This window comes from Chrysemys picta, chromosome 3, assembly GCF_011386835.1.
Source record: "Chrysemys picta bellii isolate R12L10 chromosome 3, ASM1138683v2, whole genome shotgun sequence".
Taxonomy (NCBI): Eukaryota; Metazoa; Chordata; order Testudines; family Emydidae; genus Chrysemys; species Chrysemys picta.
In genome coordinates, this window is record NC_088793.1 from 115,515,963 (window position 1) to 115,538,222 (window position 22,260).

At 38.9% G+C, this 22,260-nt stretch overlaps 1 protein-coding gene across 21 annotated transcripts in view; it reads right to left on the reverse strand.

Annotated features, from left to right (window-relative positions):
* Positions 1 to 22,260, reverse strand: part of SYNE1 (spectrin repeat containing nuclear envelope protein 1) — a 488,794-nt gene that overhangs the window by 369,595 nt on the left and 96,939 nt on the right. For all 21 annotated transcript variants that reach the window (XR_010599728.1, XR_002889944.3, XR_010599727.1 and 18 more), the window contains 2 exons: positions 5,154 to 5,249; positions 1,591 to 1,674 (listed from right to left, as the gene is read on the reverse strand). Coding sequence is in view for 18 of the 21 variants with exons in the window: in XM_065588833.1 (XP_065444905.1) it covers positions 1,591 to 1,674; positions 5,154 to 5,249 (180 nt within the window). In the remaining 3 variants the exon portion in view is untranslated. The remainder of the gene's footprint in view (positions 1 to 1,590; positions 1,675 to 5,153; positions 5,250 to 22,260) is intronic.

Genomic DNA, 22,260 nt, shown 5'->3' on the forward strand with positions numbered 1-22,260 from the left:
AGATTTTTGCACAATGCAGTACGTGACTCACTCAATTCTACCTCCAAATATATGAAAATGGCAAGCAATGCTGTAGCTCAAAGGGAACTTTGGGTGAATCCCTAGTCCCAGCCTTACCACAGAAATATAATATATTAGCTGCATTTTTAAAGATGTGCCTGTAGTATTTGTAGAATCACTGGATAAATTCATAAAATTTATCTGACAAAAGCTTCGCTACCCCAACCGAGACCAAAGACAACATTCAACAACAGAGCATAAGATGGATCCCAGGGCTCCTTCAATAGATGGTCCAGCTTTCCTTCTGTACAGAAGGAGCGTTTTTTGATGAAATAGTGGAAATCACATGAGATTGCTTTAGGTTATGTAATGTGGCCTCTACTAAAGATTACGCAGGCCTTTCTGAGAGAAGGGAAATAGGTATGTCTTTCTTTTTGCACCCCGGGTTCTCTCTTTCCCTGGTCTTAGTCATTTTTTTGGTGGCACCAGTCTGAGTAGGCAAGGCAGCCCTCACTGCATTTGAGCACAAAGTTCTCAGGGTGAACGGCTGCTATAGCTCAGTTTGTATTAACAAACTTCACTAGGTCAGCTGAAGCAAAATTTTGTTTTGGGAATATTTTTGTCTTTTCTTGAAATCTACCTTTCCCACTCACGACTGAGCCAAAAAAACCCAACAATCTGAGCTGGATTTATTTCTACAGGGAGCTGCTATGACTGTCTCTTGTGTGGCAGAAAAGTAAATAGGTCAGAGATATCATAGTGTGAGATGGAAGCAAAATGTGCCAAAAATCACTGATGGCAACTGAGGGCGGCTGGTTCATAGGTTTAATCTCTCTTATCACTATGCTATCAAATGCAATCTGGTGTTGCAGAAATTTAAAAAAAAGCCAAATGTAAAAAGGAACTAAAGACATCTAAGCTAATAAAAAAGATAAACGTCAGTCAATAGAGTAAAGCTAGCAGGAGGAGGAGACCCAGGAATACATGCAGAAGTAGGATTACTTTATTTGGCATTCATACCAAGAACATTCTGAATGTTATTTAATGTGTTTTGTTTCATTTCTGGTACTAAAACGGCAACAGTTCGGTTTCTCCAGAATCAGGCAGGATCTTGGCCTGAATGCCAGTAAGGGAAATAATGACCAGAATGTTTTCAAGTTCTCACATCTATTCTTTTGGGGAATTTATTTTTGCAAATATCATTTAATTAAGTTTGGGGATGTGTTCTAATTGCAGATGAGCTGCTTACCCCAAATGTATCAACAGGTAGGGCAGCTTTTTATCTGTATTCATAACGGGATCTAAGAAAATTAACTGAAGAACACATAATAATTGAGGAGTCCATTAATAGTTGCTCAATGTCCAAAAAAGAAAAGTTGCACTATAAATATCATACCTTGGAAGTTGATATTGGGATTTCATTGTGTCATACCTTTATAGCATACCTATGTACAGCACATAGATACTTAGGATTCTGTGTAGCCCGGACTCTTCAAGATTACAGCAATTAGGTGAAGATAGAATATGGACTTCAGGAAAGAACAACAGGGGGAAACAAAATGGTGCTGACAGAATGTTAATTAAACTTACCCGCCTTCCTTCTAGAAACTTAAGGGCAGAGCCAATATTAGCCACCCAATGGATTCTCTTCAGATGACGTCCCTGCTCGCAGGGCTTAAAGAAAGAATAGTGCAAATTACAATCAGATTTATATCAACGTTCTTACAAAGTGACGGCCATGTCACTATAAAAGCACACGTACATGTGCAGTGACCTGATTGATATGTGAAAATATTGTTGAATGCACTCAAATTAGGATTTTTGTATATGCAAATAGATATACAGCAAATATAATAATAGATACAAATATTGAAGGCGAATTTTACAGCTTTGCTTAAATTTTTAATCTATGTATTGCAATCCAAAAGTATAATCAAGTTCTATTTAGTTAACAACCTCACAACACAAGCTAGTCAAAAACAATATTCACTAATTTCTCTATTCTTTACTACATTTTTTTCTGAACATATAAATGTAGAAGATTCACTGAAGTTTAAATGACAAATCACAATTCCTATAATACTAATAACTATTTTTCTTCCCAATAACGCTTATGTATTTAAGGAGGTTTTGTTCTTTGGACACATAAGTAAGGGAAGTGAACATGCCATCTCCAAAGTATTGTTTACAAAGGGAATGATAATGGTGGTTATTACTTCAAAAATTCAATTTTAAGTAGATCTTTTCACTTTTTCCAGGGGAATTCTATCAAATACGGTTTGCAGCCTTTCTGAGGCCAGCAAATTATCATGAGTCCTTTCTGAACACAGGATTTTCTCCAACGGGGAGACATACAAGTCTTTGAATGTTATCAAGACACAAACTTTTAAAATTTGAAAGTGAACATTAAAATTTACATCTAATCATCCTGTGATACATTATTCCATCAAGAAAGATAGAGAATGGTTGTATCATTCTCAAGAAATCTCTTCAGTAAATTTTAAAATCAAAGTGTAGTCTAGACAAGTTTTAAGATCATGTAAATTTCATATCTGAAAAATGGATCTCTGAGACCCAGACCCATAGGTTTCTCCATCTTGAACAACTCATTCTATAGAATGCACCTAATAGGCAATCCACATTTTGGTATCACTGGATCATTAACTATTTCCATTTTCATTCCTATTCAGAAAATCATAAACAACTTTAACAAAGGTCTGCTATGGATCCTAAAATTCCCCCTGCAATTTCAGTGGGTTCTAATAATCTTCACTTCTTGTCTTAAACTGTAGTGTACTGTTGCTGTGCACTGTAAAACACCAACTATGTTCCACCCCAGGAGTGTCTGTATTTCCATAGATGGTAATCCTAACTAATACTTATATATACATTATAAAACACTCTGGGATCATACTGGATTAAAAGTCCTTTTCAACCTGTAAATTATCTATTATTCTTTTGCCTATCCTTTCAGTAAACCTGATACAGTGGCTTTTTAAAAGTCTAGTCATTTTTCTGGGTCTACGTTGCCTCTTTTCTTTCAATAGTGTATTTATGTTGGCTTTGATATAATGAATTTCAATGTCACTATTGACTAAGGTAAAGTTCCTTTCTTGGATCATGAATAACGTTTTACCACAAGGGGGAGACTTCCCTTCTCGGAAAAGCATAGACTAGAGTAAAAAAACTAGTGCAGTTCAACACAGCAGAAATCCTAGTAACCCTTCAGAACACATAACTCAAATTAAGCAATCCACATTCAAGCGAAGTATCCTTAAGCATGCTTACTGTCAGACTGGCAAGTAGTTTAGACCCACAATCAGAATGACTTTAAAGCTGTTATAATCTAGTGTAGGTTGCCATCTGGAATCAAAATGCCTCCCTATATTTTATGGAAGCAGATGATAGCTAGATACGACTAAAGAATAACGGCTGAAGTGTGGCATTTAGATACTGACTTGAGTAGGGGGCAGCGTGAAACGCCTGAGCCCTAGAGTGAGTTCAGGGAAGGATTCTATCTCTACCCTTTAGGAGCTTGCAATCTGATCCCTGGGCTGGTTGGGAAGAGGCTGGCACTCCTAACGGATAACCCTACTCACGTCTGCGGACCCGCATAGGGCCAAGTTGGCCCCAGAATTAAAGACTGATTCTCAGTTACCCCAAAGCCTCTTCACACAACTCTAGAAGTGCAGAGGGGCCTTCAAATGGTATAAATGGGGGCCCTTTTCGCTAGAAGAGCAGGACAAAGGGGCCTTAGTGCAAATGAGAGTCGGACCCTAGATCAGTGGTTCTCACAATTTTTTTGGTGGCTCTTGCTGGTGGCCGCTCTGACAATTTTTCCTAAAATACTTAATTAACTTTAGGAAAAACAAATAAGTGTGTCTATATACATGTCCTAATCATTGTAATTTTTATATGCGGACTCAGTAATAAAAATAATGTACAGTTGTCTCTGTACTTTACTGGACCTAAACAGAATAGAAACACAAATAAGGTACTTTGCATGTTCTTGTCTTTTATTGTTGTTGTTTCTTTTGCTTTTTTGGTTGCCCCCCCCCCTTTTTTTTTTTAAAGACTTGCTAGCTAGTAAGTCTGCTAGCTAACTGGGAGGCCCTCAAAAGTGATATTAACAAACATACAAATATCACTTTTCACAGCAGACTTACTCAGCCCCTGCAAGCCAGGAGACAAATTAAGCCCTGGATGAGGAGGTGGGTAGGAAGGCAGCAGAGGCTAGGGGCAATGGGGGGGCTGGATGGCAGGCTAGGGAGATAGTGGGGGCCAGGGACAATGTGTGTGGGGCCGGCACCTGAAGCTAGAGTCCACTGCCAGGTGCCTAGAGCCCACCGACCCGCAGCTGGGGGAATGGAGCCCACCGACCCAGTGCTGAAGCCAGAAGCCCAAGTCCTACTGCCACCAGGAAGGAGGGGAATTCACACTAGCTGCCTGCTCCTCTGGTGTTTCTGGCTCTACAGGGGAGAAGGATCCAACCACTGCTGGCAGCCCCAGAGGAGGAGCTACTGCTTTGCCCGTCCCGTCCCCCTCCAATCACCGCCCAACCCCTAGTGGCCGGTGGCCACATTTGAGAAACGCTGCTCTAGATAATATTAACTATTCACCACTCTCATAAAGAAATGAATAAACTAAACAAGTAAGATAGCCACTATTTCTTTGAGATGTACAGAAAATGCGGTGTGTTCTTATTTTCCCTCTACTGGCTCTAATGATTTGTGATTGTTGTCAACTTCAGATTCTGATGATGCTGGTACACAAACACAACACAAGTGCCATTTTAATGTTAAGCTCCAGTGAAACACGTACACACTGATAGCTAAGATGCATATAAATAATCAACATTTGCTGATTGGAAAAAGACAAAACGAAAAGCAACAGACACTATGTGCATACTTTCAGCATAACACAAACAGGGAGTAAAACAAAAAATGTCAGTCTATAATAAAGTATTCCCTATACCTTAACCCGGCAGACCACACAGCTAATAAGCTTGTTTTATGCTGTAACACACAAGCACCTGTTGTCTTTCATATATTACAATGTAAAACAAAAAACCCAGAAAATTGTTTAATTATAATAATCAACTTAGAAGTTCAGAGAGCCATCTTATCTCAATTCAAATGGAAACAAATCCTTACCAGTTTCTGACCAGAAAGAACCTCCAAAAGACCAAGTAGCATAACCCCATCTTTGATATCTTCAAACAGATCATTGACCACCAAGGGGGGATTGCGCTGAAAGGTGAAAAGAAATCAGATATCATAACTACCAACACTACTACTTTGTTAAAATAGAAAGGGATAGAAAATTAATCTGGTCTTTGTTAGCAATGGTTTAATGGGCCAGTTATCATTTGGCAATGCTGGCTCTGGAATGTAATACAAGATGCATTAATATCATAATGGAAGGACCTGAAATAAATCTACTGCCCCGCACAGGGAAGGCATGGAATGTTGAACATATAGGGCCAGATCCCCAGCTGATGTAAATCAGCATAGCTCCATTGACTAGCCGTAAGATCCAGGTAAAAATGACAAGAGGGACGGAGAATGAAAGGGAGCTATATTCTGCATTAGTGAGATATGCAGCTGCTAAGTTATTCCCACCTACTAGCAGCATTAAGGTCAAAGAGAGGAGTGTATAGTTACATGTTCAATTTTCATGCTCAGGATCCCACTTCAACTTAAGTCTGTTCATGCACACTAATTTGCCCTCCCACAATTAGTCCTGTTTTTGATTCTGTGTTCTTGAGAGGAAGGGAACATGCAAACAATAGGCTTAGATGCTCCATATGAAGGACTATGCCTACTTTTTAATCTTATTAATAATGCCCATGCATAGCTTCCACATCCACTTGCAATGAACACATAGACTTGCAGGATACAAAGTTATTATACAGATGTGCAATGTAAAAAATAATACGGTGGCACCTTAACTATTCTTAAACTTTAAGCCCACATCACTGAACCCTTTACCTTAAGTCCCAGCTTTGAGTGAATGTTTACAATTTCAATAATCACTACTGATTTCCAAACCTAAAAGCATCTTTCATCTACATTTAGATTCACCATCATTTTTGCTGTAGAAACTCAAAAATCTATCATTCTTATTAAAAACTGTAAACTTGGGAGGAATCTACAATGTTGACATGCACATTAAGAAACTATTAAGTAAGGTCAAACACACAGTTCCTGAATACAAAATTACAGCCATATTTTGATTTATCTCATAATCCACCTAGTATTCAATACGGTATAGGAATTTCAACTGTCTATAAACCTGAAACATACGACTGGGTGAGTAGTATGAAGGGAAGACAAGGTGTGGCAGGAAGTATTTAGTGTGTTGGGGCTATTAGAGTGACAGTACTACTTTTACATTGCTGACAATTGTTTCAGAAGGTTGCCATATTTCCCCCCCTCTTTCTCCTCGAGGCATTGCAGTTCTCCAACACTAAGTTACTCAGAACATCAGTTCCCGCTCATGACAAATTACTGTAACACATGCTATTAAATTTTCAGAGACAATATGATAATATTGAAAATATACTTAAACAGATTTTGTTTCCAGATATTCTGAACAAGATGTCATCATTAAACTCTACTTTCTCAACTGCTTTGACACTTCTTATGCCATTTTATGTAACTCTATCAATTGGATAGTACAATAACAATTTCATGCATTTTCCCTAACCTAGCAGATCAAAAAATATAGTGAAATCCTGGACCCATTGAAGTCACTGGAAAAATTCACACTGACTATACTGAAGCCAGGATTTCACCTCAAGTTTATAAGCATCCACATGTTTTGTTGCTGATAATTGTCTAATAGGGCAACAATAACATCGATTTTTCAGGTGCATACTTTTTTTCTAAATGTTATTTCTTTATATAAAATATAAACATAATGAAACAATAACAAAATTCAGTCTTCATTGTTTGTAAAACCTAGAAAAAAAGAAACAAACAAAAAACCCTGAGCTCACAGAAGTCATGCAGGGCAATAATTGTTACAGTGACTAAACAGATAAATAAGTGAGAACATAACCTATGAGCATCAGGGACTAATATACACTAAACTGCAAAAGAGGTGCCTATTTTGTTTTATGGTTATATCAGATGTACATCTGAAAAATCATGCTTGCACAACTAACTTGATGTACTGCTCTTGTATAGTTAATACAGAAAGTAACTGAAAAGCTGGAGATAAAAAAAGAAGCATTTCCTTTCAGGAGCAGTGATGCTATAACAAGGCAGGAAAATGCAAAGCATCCCTAGGTTTGTAGCCTCCAACACTGAAAATACTCTCCCTTTGTTGTTTAATCTAGATTATATATTTCTTCTATGAAAAAATACTTTTAGCATTAGGTGAAAAGAACATTCTTTTGTTGAAATGAGTCTGTACATTTAAGATTTCTTATGTGGTTATGCTCTGACAGCTACAGTAAGAGAACTTCAGGTTTCCTTTAGATTACTGTACACCTGTGTTGTACAATTTTAAAAAAGATGATCAGAATAACATCTACACTTCTTTTCATTCTGATATGCCAGTGTCACCAAACACCGGCAGGTAAATTTAACAGTATCAGATCATGGAATAATTTTGTTTAAAGAAAAACCCTCTGCTTACCACACTTACATTTCTACTAATACCCCAATGCTAGACCAAACTCTTCCTCACTGTGACTCCAGTGAAATCAATGGCGTAACAAATTCACTAAGAATGGATTTGTCCCAGGCAATCTTGCATTACATGCTACAGATACTGTAGAGATACAATTCATTTCCTTCTGTGATGTTTTTTCCCAATTAAATTTTGAAGCAACATTGTACTTCTTTCAAGTATTTGGATTTAGCAGTGAAGATAATGATCCATAAGGGCGGTCATCACATCAATAACAGTGAGTGAAATCGTGTCATTTTGCCATTGCCTTCAATGAAACCAGGATTTCTCCCAGAAAATTTAACTTCTAAAATGCTGTGCTTTCCATGCAAACTAAATCTCTGAAGACAGATTTCATAGAACTTAGAAAAGGAGACAAAATATAAAGAGTGCTGGAAAAGATGAGAAGTGGCAAAGAAACAGCCAAATTATTGACAGCAAAGATTTTGAGACCAAATGCTGAGAAGTAAGGAAACCACAACAGTTCCTCTTAAATTAAGAGACTGCAATTCATCTCTTGCTGGTGCTAGCTGGTAAAAATAAACCTCAGCGTATTCTATTGACTGAAGTTGTCTTATTTTTTTTCTCTTTACAATCACTCACAGTGCATAGCAGAAGAGAACACGTGCATGGAGATATAAATAAAACCAGTACAAAAGGGATAAAAGGGAAGCAGAAAACACAGATAAGTGACATATGAACACTTAAGAACTAACTTTTGTGCAATACACAATTACTAGATTGGTACCATTCCCTTATAAACTGGAAATTAGATAGGTAGCTTGCTTCCTAACCCAAAATGCTTGGTGCAATATACATCATAATGTAAAGTCTTCTACTGCCATTAAAATGTTGACATCTGTTTCAAAAGAGAAAAGCATCTAAGGACCCGTTTAAAAATAACGTGTATGCATAGCTAATAACTCAAGACTCTTTCTTACGAACGATAAGTAAATGACATAACTTTTTTTTGTTCTGTTTTTTTGTATGCTGCCGTGGACACGCTGCATTAGTTAAAACATTACTGATTTAGCAGAAACAAATTTAAAAATATAAAGCCAAATGCTTTGGCAGTTCTTACTCAGAGTTCTCACTGACTTCCGTCTGTATTCTGGTTATATTGGGGCAGAGTGTGGTGAAGTAAATTGGGATTTTGCCTGAGTAAGATCTAAGTCAGAACTGCATGATTTGGCACACTGCATTTAGAAGCACCTATATGTGAAGCACGTATTTAGTCTGCGATATTTAACTTCAAAAAATCCAACACGCACATCGATCCATCTCCAATGTATTTATTATCAATATACAGTGGTCACAAACTCAACATTTCCCCCACTGTTATGCCTGTGATACCACAATTATCTCCTGGAGTATTTCATGCCAGTGTGAGAATGGTTAGCAAATGTTGACTTTTTAATGGCAATCACTAACTCTTCTTTTTAAGGTTACTGTGGACATCAGCCTTATTGTAGTTCAGTTCCATGTACCTATGAAAATCAGTATATCCCAAGTGGTATGCACAAACTTCTTGACACTTAAAAGTTTTTAGATATTTATTTATATATTATTGTATATGCACCACTAAATATGATAGTTTAAATAAAATTCCTGTTTTTCATGGAAAAACTTTCCATTCACACTAACACAGAGTGATCCTTTTGCTAGAATAGATAAGCACATGTCCCTTGGCTGCATATGTAATGTCAACTTGAATAATGTGAGTCAGCTAACATGTACTTTTTCCTTGGTAGTCTCCAAGTCATTACCTTTTGTTAAAAATGTGAATAAAGTTAAAATCTACTGAATACTATTTATACTATAGATGGACCAGAACTTAACAAGCATTCCATCCAACTACCAGTGTGTACTGTCAAAATTCAGACTTGCATCTGAAGAAGTGAGGTTCTTACCCACGAAAGCTTATGCTCCCAATACTTCTGTTAGTCTTAAAGGTGCCACAGGACCCTCTGTTGCTTTTTACTGTCAAAATGTTAACATGAAATCTGTAGAAACTCGTGGTACAAACATACCTGAACTTAGAAAATATTAGATCTATATCCAGACATTGGCTTTGTGATTGGTCCCTACAGCTACAGTGACTGAATCAATAACATTGATCTTAACATGCCATATGTGCTGCAATTATAGAAAAGTTCGTGTTGATATAATATATATGCTTTGCTATTGCTTTGATACTTTGTTATACTGGAAGCAGTAAGCAGACAACAAAGGCCTTGTCTTCATTAGGAAAAGGGGTGTATTTTTAACATATATTAACTAACATACATTAAAATCCTAGTGTAGCCAAGTCAAGTTGTAAACATATAATTTTCCTCAATCACCTAACATGTATGTAAACTACAACTTGCCTTGTCTATACTAGGATTTTAATACATCTTAGTTTGTTAGCTGATGTGTTAACACCCTCTTTGCCTAAGGAAGACAAGGCCTTAGGTGTCTGCTTACTTCCTCCAAAATATCAAAGCAATAGCAAAGCACACATATTATATCAACACTAACTTTTCCATAACTCCAGCACATACTGCATGATGGTTACACTTGTGGTAATAATGATATTTAAGAGTGGCTGTGAGGAGGCAAGACATGAGTGGTGAGGCACACTCACCACAAGTAAATTCATGAGCGCTGTGGGAGGCATATGAATTAACTGGGAAGCTTTTTAAAGGTTAGCAAACTGATATTTTCCCATACTGAGTATTTTATTTAAATATAGATTAGAACTGATCACAAATGTAACTTAATGTGGGAATTTTTTGGATAATCCCGTTGCTCTTTGAAACTGACCTCTCGTTTGTGCTAGTATTCAGAAAACGTCTTTGAACATTGAAAGCAATACAATTTAGAGTATATCAATTAATATACTTAGTATGTAATTATTAAAATCAGAAAAGCAGATTTTTAAACAGCCTACAAACTGTAGTCTCTCCTCTCTCAGAAGTATTAAACTAAGTAACAGAAAACTTTTTGAAAAACCCAGACAAAAATCATGGAACAAACAAGACATTTGCTAAACTTCTCTGTTCTGGCCTACTGTTTTTGGTCGCATTGCATTTCCTTTTCTGTATTTTTCTGTTGTCTCTCTAAACTGTAACTGCTTTGAATCTTTCTTCATACCTGAGTACACTGCCTAAAAATCACTGTTGGTGCTGTACAAATGAAAACAATAGTGTTTTGCAGATCCTCTGTAAAATGATCTCTAGAATGTTGTGAGACTTCCATTACTAAAATAAGTGGTAGCTGAATTTTCAAATAGCTTCAAAACTGTATGAGCAAATCTGGCACATGCACTCACTCGCACAAATTGATATCTGTGTGTGCAATTACCTGATTTGTTTGCACTGATTTGTCTGAACAAGCTGATGTGCGTAATTTCAAAGGCAGTTTTGAATATCTGACCTTTACTCCACAATGCCAATTTAAAGGATTTATCCTGAAGCCTCTAGGTCACAAGCCCCCTCTCTACAGGCATGCTCATAGCTTTGGGTGCCATCCATGTGAGCAAGGGCTGCAGGATTAAGCCCTAGACTTAATGTGGCAGTTTTTTTTCCAAGGATATCTTTAACCAATGTTTAATTATTAAAGGAAACATACCATAATTACTGAAGCAGGAGACTGGGAGTCAAACCTCCTGGGTTTTCTTCTCAACATTAGATTGCTTGTTTTTTGGCTTATTGCGTGACTCCATGCAAGTCACTTAGTTTATCCATGCTTCAGTTTCCCCATTTTAAAAATAAATATAATAGTACCCAATTCTGATGGTTACTTATCTAATAGATGTAAACTATTCAGCTCCTTGTATGAAGCCACTACATATTCTAAGTGCAAAGTATTATTACAATTAAGCTCACAGTTGACTAGATAAGACCTTGTTATGGTCTCAAAAATTCAGTAACTATTATTATAGATGACAATATTTATTCTTGGTTATATTTCTATTTCCTTTTCTTTTCTAAATCTATAGAGGTTTTTTTTTTCCAATTTACAATCCTGAATATAGAGATACATCTATAGTACAACACGACAATGCAGAGTAGTGTTTCATAAATATATCCTAAAAACCTTTCAATCTTAGCTTTATTTTGGTTTATTATCCCTCATCTGCTTTTGTTTTATGATACTCTCCATTCTCCTTTTTATATAATTATTAAGTGAACCATATTAGTTCATTTCTGTGGGTGTCTGTTTCAGAAAGTAGCCTGTTCTGCCTGACACTTGGTAGCAGAAGTTAGGTATTCCCAAAGTTGGGGGAATGAGAAGTTACTTACTGTGTAGAGTAACTAGGGTTGTTTGAGATGTGTTGTCCATATGCACCTCATGAGCCAGAGATGAGAGGTTTTTTGGCCAGCAATACCCATGTGCTCTTTCAGACCTCGTGCTTTGAAGTGAGAGCAATGGGATGAGGCCCACCAATCATCATTTGGCTCCTTCTCACTGTAGAATCCCTGGAGGTAAGGATTTTGAGTTAGAGGGGATGGAAAGGCAGGTTGTGGAATCTGCATATGGACAATATAGCTTGAGGTACTCCAGTTACTGTACACAGTAAGTAACTTTTTGCTCTCCTTCAAGTGCTTGTCCCTATGCACATTCAACTGATGGTGACTCCCAAGCAGAAATTTTGTTAAGGAGATGGGATCTTGGAGTAGTTAGGTAAACAACGACTGAAGAAGGGTTTTATCAAATGCAGCACTGGACCTGGAGGCTTCAGTCGGAGCATAGTGTCATGTGAACATGTGGATTGAAGCCTAAGTCATTGCTTTACAAATGTCCAGTACTGTTAAGTTTTGCAGTGATGCTGCTGATGCAGCTTGTGCTCTAGCGGAGTGACCTCTGATTATGGACTGTGGATCTACCTTGGTCGCCTTGTAGAAGGTTCTATTGCAATTGGAAATCCTGTTCAATAGTCTCTGGGATAAACTGCAGAACCTTTTGTCCTGTCTGCAATAGAGACAAAACAGTCCTGCTGATGTTCTAAAGGGTTTTGTTCTGTTTAAGCAGCAAGCCAAGACTCTCTTAATGTATGCAACATTGCCTCAGATCTGGCTGCATGGTGTTTCGGGATGAATATTGGTAGATGTATTTGTTGATTCAAATGGAATACTGTCACTACTTCTGTGAGAAATTTAGGATGCATTCTCATGGACACTGAGTGGAACACCATGTGTGGTGGGGAACCAGCACAAGACTGAGTTTCAGCAGGAACCATTCTAAGCTGCAAAGTCCCAGATGATGTTCAGCACTAGGGGAGGTTTTCTTCTCAGAGGAAGCCTTGTTCAGCAATCTACCTCTGGGGCTTCTGGCTCCCTGCAGCTTGTCAGAGGACGACTCTGTTATCATGGCCATGGTTCTAGTCGAGGCTCTCAACAGCAAAAAGCCTGGCACTTTCGCTTTTGGGCTCTGAAGGTCCCTGAACTGGGGGCGGGGGAAGGGGTGTCATCTAGCAAGCCCAAGTTGGAAGTGGGTCTCATAAATTTAGTCATCAGGAAGACCTGAAGGTGGGCCTTCAAGTGCTTCCTAACATAGGAGCTGAAGGACTTACAAATTGCACATTTATTGGGAAAGTGTGATTCTCCCAAACAACAAAGGAACTCTGAGTGTCCATCTGAGGTTAGGATAATTCCTTCACATGAGGGGTAATGTTTGAAACTGGGAGAACCAGATGACGCCATACCAGCGACAAATAAAACTCTAAGACTAAAAGCAACCGAACAATTATAATTACTGGTTAGCTATGAACTAAACTGCAAAAGTAATAAGCTATCAACTATAATAGAAAGGCTGGCAGTATCTCAGACAGTCAGGGTTCCATCTCTAAGCCATGAGGAAGCGAGAGGAACTAGCTGGCAAGCCTCACTCTTATATGATCTCGCTACAGAGCATGAGGACTGAAAGAGTGCATGAGTGCCCTACGGGTACTGCTGGCCAAAAAGACTCCAACTTCTGGCTCATGAGACACATGCACACTGTCACTGGAATGTGCATAAAGACAAACACTCAAAGGAAAGCTGACATTTCCTGACTGGTTAAGCTTGTGTCTAGTTTATTGCCTTTTCTAAAGCTTTGAAATTACTATTTTCAATCACCTTCTGCCAATGATAACACTAGCAGAAAAAGATAGGTCTTTTGTTTATTCTGACAGTGAACATCATTATTTCCTCTTCTTTAATCACTCAAGGCTTATCTAAAAATTCAGAACAAACACTGAAATGGAAAACTCTTGAGTAACTGCTGTCCAGAACTGCTGTACTAAATCAGTGTTGCAAATATTTCAATTTAACTTTGTAGTGCTGTTAAACTCAGGCCTTAGATAAATTCATCCAAATCAGGAACAGGCAGCTTTCTCAAATTATTTCAGATTTATTTTTACGCCTGCTCTGGACAGAGATAAATAACCTAACTCCAAAAACTTTGGAGTACATTCAAACAATTTGATTTTAAGGCCCAAGCCCCAATCCTGTGCAATCATGCATATGCCTAATTTTATGAATATGAGTAGTTCCACTGTCTTTGTGGGTTTTCTCATGCACAAAGTTAAGCAGGTAAGTCTTCACAGGATTGTAGCCTTAAATTTGAAATTATCTCAAGCTTTTTAGTTAGTAACTTTTGACTGACTGGAGATTTTAAATATGCATTGTATACTGAAAATATTTTCAGCATATTTTGTATCTATTTTTTATCTATTGTGAGTGTTTCAGTGATGTTCATCTTGAGCTAGAATCAAATAAGTAAACTAGAGGTAAAGCGATTCTATATCTCATTAACAATCCATGGAGATATCCATTCCCCTTTTTACTTTTATTTATAACTTTGTATAAACCTAAATTCTATAAATTTAAAGATACATTCATTCACTTATGATTTCATAACTAAAAATAAACCTAACCTTACATTGATCAACTGTTACATTACACAAAGCAAACAAAAAACCTTACATTTCATGGAGATTTATTAAGGACTCAGATACCACTCATATTCAACCCTCACTTACCAAGGTGATAGACCTGTTATAGATTAGACACATTTGATAAAATAAGAGTAGACTAAACCACACTAAAATAAGATTAGATTAGACAAACAGAATAGATTACATTTCAGTGGGAGCTTGTGTCCAAAATAACAGTTGCCAACATTTAAAGAAAAATCCTTGGACCAGTCTGCGAATGGTACACCTGACAGAAGGACAGAACAGATTTGATGCTCAACGGGCATAGCAGAAGGTGGCTTGCTGGGTTAGGGGAGCAGAAAGGATTTAGTAAATTAGGGAGGCAGAAAGGGGGATGCAGATCTGCCCAGCCACAGTAGTATTGTAGGAAAAGGTTCACTAAACTACAGGCTAAGAGCTGAAGGATCTAATTCTTGCTTTTCTACTGAAGCTTTTAATATTTCCATTCACTTCACACCCTTTATTGACTAAGGCTGCATAATCCAGACTAAGGAAAGGCAACTATCATTTACCCATTTTACAGACAAGGAAACTGAGAGGTTGCACAGAGTCACTGCAGGTAGAGCTGGGAACCTATGTCTCATCCACTTTACTACACTGACTTTCAGAAGAAATAGGTCAAATAGCTTGTGTAACCCATGCTAATACTCTTAGTGACTATTTGCCCCTCCCTGGTGGCTAGACCATATGTAGAGGTTTATGAGTCTGGTACTGCCTACAGACTAGTAGAATGATCCTGTAGTTCAAGGCCTGTGCTCAGATATCCCAGAGTTCAAACTCAGCAGAAGACCCAAGTAGGGCCTATATTACACTTAGCGATACTGTCTGCAACCATAAAATTATACTCTATTCTCAGTCAGGAAATGAACCCCAGAATCCTGATACCCAACTTTCTAGTGCTGTTTCACAAATAGTCATGTAATCCAGTGGTTATACTCTGGACAATCCTCACAAATGTTAACAGCATGCTTTCCCCGACCAGTTACTCTTATAACTGAAGAACAGCAACATATATGTTAGCACTGGTCCCTGGATGATCTCATTTGTGCTCCCATCTATTTTTCTTACTCTAATGTCCTGACCACACACCAAGTGGCAGGACCAGCTGCCTTCATCTGAGGGTGAGGATCCTTCATGGATCACTGTATATTCCATTGTGGTTCTACAACCTACCAAAGACATTAGTTGTTGGCTCCTTCATGGTGTTGTGAGCTTGGGCATATTGCTGGCACAGTTCACTGATTCCTCTGACACTTACAACTTCTGAAATGAGATGGAGACCCTGGCACGTACCTATGTCCAGTGTGCCAGGCTACATCCTTTGTCCAGCTTGATTACAACCTACTCCTTTGCTTTAGGTTGCATTTCTCTACACACCTTCTTATTTTTTGTTTCCCACAGCCCCACTATATCCAGAGACCTTCTTGTAAACTGCCACCTGGCATTGCCCAAAATGGTCATTCACAAGTGCAGGAGGAGGAATCTTGACCACAGAGAAGCTCTCTGTGACCATTTTCCTTGGCCTCACACATGCACCCAGGCACAGTTCCTCTCAGCAGCATCTAAATGACTCCCTCAGTATGGAACAGTGGGCACTGCCTGAGTTTCTCTGCTCAGTGTCCCCTCTGGCACTCTTTTACTGAATTTTTGGCCTTAATTCTGGTTTGCGTTTTGCCCCATAATTAGTTGATGCCAGGTCCTTTATTTGGTCCCTTTCCTTCACTAAGGGAAACATGGGTGTCTGTGTGGGAAGGCCCCTTTGGATAAATACACAGAATAAAAAACTGACACACTTCACAGTAAGGGACAGGATGAAATAAAAATCTGCTTATGCTATCACCCCTATACTGTTTTTGCCAGTCATAGCATCATCTCTGTCTTCTCCCTCTTCAACTGAGCTTTTATTCCCCTATTGCCCTACTGTCTCCCATCTCACCCACAGACTCTCATTCACACAATCCTTCAGCTCACTGCTACTCACACCCTCATCTACCCATTTCCTTCACTCTCCTCTACTCATACCTATTATCCCAAACCCATTCAGTCACATTCAACCCTGCCAACCTAACTTCCAGCTCAAAATCCCACCCCACAACAGCTCCTGTTGGCTCCTTCCAAGCCAACCAGCTCCTTCACAGAAACCCCTTCACACACAAACCACTCCCTTGGCCTAACACCCCTTCCTAGCCAATCTCCAGAGCTCTGAAATCGCACTCCAGTTCTAAAATGACACTTCTTTTCCCCTCATCCAACATCTTCAGAACACCTTCCACTCCACACTCAAAAAACTCCTCCTCATGCTCTTAGCCCTTCCCTGCTAAACTCAACCCACCCATCCCGAGAGAAAACTGTCTATCCAGCCTCCGAATCTTCCCCTCCCCTCCTATCAGAAACCCCAGGCACAGAAATACCCCCTTACCTCAGAAACTCCATCAATCCCACTTAATGCCGGAGCTCAGAAACTCCCCCTGACTCAAAGCTGGGCCTGTAGAAACTGGAGCAGGAAGTATGTGCAGAGAGCCCCCTTACCTAACCTGTGAAGTTCTAAGATAAAGTAGCCATGCTGAGGCTCTGTACCTGCAGCCTATCTGCTATAGAGACTCCAGGTGGAGTTGGAACAGTTCCAGCCCTACCAGGTGACCTACCAGGTGAGCCCAATGTAGTGCAGCCAGTGGAACCTTAAGGGGAGCCCCTAGTACAAGCAGGTGGTTCTGCACACTACAGTAGAGCAGCCACTCTATAGCTACTACCACATCTACAGACAGCTAGGACATTAGTAGTGGAGCTTAGAACCACCAACCCCTCAGGACTAGCCATCCTGGCTACATTTATAATGTATTATGCTTCAAATGATTTGATCCCCAGTCAAACAATATTCTCAAAAATTAGAAGTTTTGTCTGAGTAAAGATGAAAGGCACTATCCCCCAGCTTCATTAAACAGTCCAGAGAGAACCGAAACTTAAAGAGGAAGAACTAGAACACAAAGTACCCTAAGCCTGCAACAGAGACACAATGAGCCATTATGCTCCCCATTCTTGCAAGCCCTTGGACCCACCTCTGCACCTACTCTGCATGATTGAGGCCCTGCCTGTTTTCAAAGGTAGAACCAGAGGTGGGTAAGAGAGCAGCCACTCTCCATATCTTGCTCTCCTTGGGATTCCATTACTTTCCATGTGAAAAATGCACTAGGAGTAATGCTGTTAAAATCAAACTTCTGCAGTGACCGGTTTGTGATTTCTACAACACAGACACACAGGGACATTCAACACTTACCCTTTGGGGAAACACACTACCAATGGGGAGAGGAATGAGTACCAATAGAGTGGCATGGTGAGGCAGGCCCTCTGCATAGAGGTTCTATGATGTCTGCAGGAATGACTCCTGAATTCCCCATCATCCTATGCAGTTTGGAAACACGCCACAGAGCTGGCAACCCTTCTCACACGGGGAAAGAATTTCTCCAGATATCCATGGCTTCAAAGTCACAGATATTTTAACTCATTTTTCTCCTCCCATGGGTTTTTCCATGGGAGAATGACATGGAGTCTTGATTAAAGACTTCAGGTTTTTCTCAAAACATGCATGCATAAATTTGGAATTTAGCTAAATACACACACATAACTTAACTTGTTAAAGCTAATTGTACCCATGGGCCTCCAGACCTCACATCTATGAACTGAAAGAAACTCAGATTTGTCTTTCTTAATTATCTTTCTCTGCAAGCTGTTTGCTCTCTTCTCTTCCACTCTTCATGGTACAAAGGAACAATAGGCCATATCCTGTGGTCCATACTCAATTTTCATTCAGTCCTTTCTCAGGCAAGATTTTCACTGAAACAAGAGATCCACAATCCAATGGTTGGAAGTTAAAGCTAGACAAATTCAAACTGGAAATAAAGTATACACTTTTAACCACTGGAACAATTTACCAAGGGTCGTGGTGTATTCTCCATCACTGACAATTTTTAAATTAAGATTGGATGTTTTTTGTAAAAGATACGCTATAGGAATTATTTTGGGGGAGTTCTATGGCCTGTGTTCTACAGGAGATCAGACTAGATGATCACAATGGTCCCTTCTGGCTTTGGAATCTATGAAAGGGATTGAGTAAAAACTATGCAAGGAACTCAAGATTGGGCCCAACATTCAAAACAAAATGTATTTTTTAAAACTGTTTGAACACAATCTGTTAGTGGGCACATTTTCTAGCAAATCCAGGATTCCTCAGAGACAGGGTATGAAAATCTTATATGCCATGCACTTATACTTCATTACTTGGGTGGGTGTCATAAGAAAACAAGGGCAGAAGGGTAAGAATTATATGACTAAAGAATGGAATCTAGGTCCTTTGAGAATTTCCCTAGTTCACTCAGATTCATGGCAATCACCAGGTGTCTACTGACTGACCAGTCTTCCCTGAGCCTGAGAATACTGGCTTTGCCCTGAATATGTATCCAACATGAGAGGTAGAACAAGTTCTTTACTATAGTAGAAGAAAGGAGCAGCAAAGGAGAAATCTGATAAAAAGAGATTATCCTCACTAAAAACTGAAAATCTTTCCGAGGCCCTCACTCAATTACAGATTTTAATTCTTTTCCAAAAGATGGTATGATAACCATTAAAACAGAGGTCATTGGGAAATCCTAGGAAGTGTGAACATTAAGATCTAAATTCTACCCTGGAGACATGCATGGCTTCCAGGAAAGTCAATGGAGCACATGCTCATTAGGGTAGAGATGGTCTCTTTACTATGCTTGTAGAATGCCTGAGCAGGACTCTGGTGTCTGATAAATAATAACAATAGCAACAATATCAATAGCAATAACAAAATGCATATAAGGGTACAATCTGGCCCCAAGTGATGCCACATTGCATCTCTATGCATCATGCAGCAAAGGAGAACCAAACTAATCAGCTGGTACCAAAGGATTATAGCAATAGGATGATAAAATAAAGAAATAATATCTTAGGTTTATATAAGGCTTTTCATCTGACTCTTTGGTGGGGAAGAAATGCAAAAGAGCAAACCTAGAGACTTGCCATCCTCCATAACATTTTCCACCCCTCTCACATCTGAAGAGCAAACATTAACTTTCACATATTTTCCCTCTGCACTATGGCCCATGTCCAAGAAGTGAGATGGGAGGGTCAGTCTAGTGTCGTTCAGTCAATGAGCATTTTACACAGCAATCACCTCTCCACTGTAATTCAGACATCTGTGTGGTGAACAGGGGTGTCACCTATGTGGGGGCAAAGGAGGGAGGTGTTTATGTAGCATTGTTTGCTACACAAGATGGAGGAGAGGGGAAATTTTGGTGAGGAACACAACACAAACCCCTATTTTTACCAAATGTGCATGAAGAGCAGCTAAGACACTAGCTATAAATGCTTCTTCCAAAAAAAACATCACCCAAAATGTAATGGAACTTTAGGATAGCAGCAGAGAAAATGGGATGGAATATTTACAATGAAGTGCTAACAATGATTTTTTTTCACAAGTTAGTGTTAATTTTGAAATCTGCAAAACAAGGGCCGAACTCAAAGGAGTTCCTCTGGATTGGTAACTGAGGCAGAATTTGGCACACACACACAAAAAATCAGTGTAAGGGCAAGAAGAAAAAGGATAAGTAATTAAAATAACTAACTTTAAAAATTAAATTAAAAATGACAGGTAGGGAATTTTGTATCAATGTTTAACGCTTCTGGGTCATTCTCATGCTATGCGTACAACACTTGCAGAGCCTGATTCTCTTCTCAGACCTGTTTTACACAGGTATAACTTCATAGATTCTAAGGCCAGAAGGGACCTCTGTGATCATCTCATCTGACCTCCTGCATAAAATAGGACTTCTCTGAATTAATTCCTTTTTGAATTAGAGCACATCTTTTAGAAAAAACATCCAATCTTGATTTAAAAATTACTAGTGATGGAGAATCTACCACAACTCTTGGTTAATTACCCTCACTGTTATTTTTTTAAATTATTGTTATTTCCAGTCTGGATTTGTCTAGCCTCAACTTCCAGATATAGGATCTTGTTCTAACTTTGATATCTTTATCAAATATTTGTTCCCCATGTAGGTACTTACAGCCTGTGATCATATCACCCCTTAGCCTTCTTTGTTAAGCTAAATAGACTGAGCTCCCGGAGTCTATCACTACAAGGCATGTTTTCCAATCCTTATCATTCTCAAGGCTGTTCTCTGAACCCTCTCCAATTTATGAACATCCTTTTTGACCTGTGAACACCAGAACCGGAAACAACATTCCAGTAGAGGTCACAACAGTGCCAAATACAGAGAAAACATAAACTCTGCACTACCACTGGAGATTTCCCTGTTTATATATCCACAGATCACAGTGATTCTTTTGGCTACAGTGTCACATTAGGAACTCATGTTTAGCTGATTATCCACCATGACCCCCAAATCTTTTTCAGAGTCACTGCTTCCCAAGATAGAGTCTCCCCCCACCCCGTCATATGACCTACATTCTTTGTTCCTAGATGTGTACATTTACATTTGGCTGTATTAGAACACATACTATTTGCTTATGCCCAGCTCACCAACTATATAGACTTCAGTGGACAATTTATACTGCTGAGCGAGGAGGAATAGTCCAATAAACTGTAAAGCTATACATTTAGGACAGTAGAGAGGGCTAGATTCTTAAGTGAGGTAAACTGGCATGCCTTCTGGCCCAAAATTCCTAATTCAATCATGCACTCTGCACCACTGCCCTTATTACTGAACGAGAGAATCACTGAGCAGAGGGTGTCAGCTAGATCAATACAGAACAAAGTCCTGCTCAATTAATAATGCAGTACTGCTATAGGACACTTTCCGATTCTGGACAAAATATAGGTGCAAATACTCTAGAAGGTGAAATGATATGAATATGGAAAATGAGAGAAAACCCATTGTAACATTAAAAAACCTTTAAATGTGTATACTCTATTATTAACTGATGAATATTCCTGTTTATACCCATGTAGCAGACGGTGATATAAATACTGGCTTCTGGAAACACACGCATACATACTTGACCAAAATGATGTAAAGACAAGCAATGCTACAGAGACAAATTCTGCTCTCAGATGCACACACACAGGGCTGCTGTTGAAGTTAAATCCAATTTTTACTTCAATGGAAGCCTCATGTGCATATCCAAGGACAGGATCTGGCCACAAGTATCTTCTTTGAGGTCACCATATTCTAACTCTCCTCTCCAAAGAGAAATTAAAAAGGAACCAAGTATTAGAGTGGTAGCTGTGTTAATCTGTATCCACAAAAACAATGAGGAGTCCGGTGGCACTTTAAAGACTAACAGATTTATTTGTGCATAAGCTTTCATGGGTAAAAAACCCACCTCTTCAGCCTCCATGAATCTGAAGAAGTGGGTTTTTTACCCACGAAAGTTTATGCCCAAATAAATCTGTTAGTCTTTAAGGTGCCACCAGACTCCTCATTGTTTTTATTAAAAAGGAACTAGCCCTAAGCAACTTTTCTGGATCAGCAGAGCTATCAGTTGCTTATAATCCAGGATACAAGGCAGAAATCAGTTATGGTGAAACTTTGTAGTACACATCCAAAAAAAGGCAGAAGGTATCAATCTAATGTATC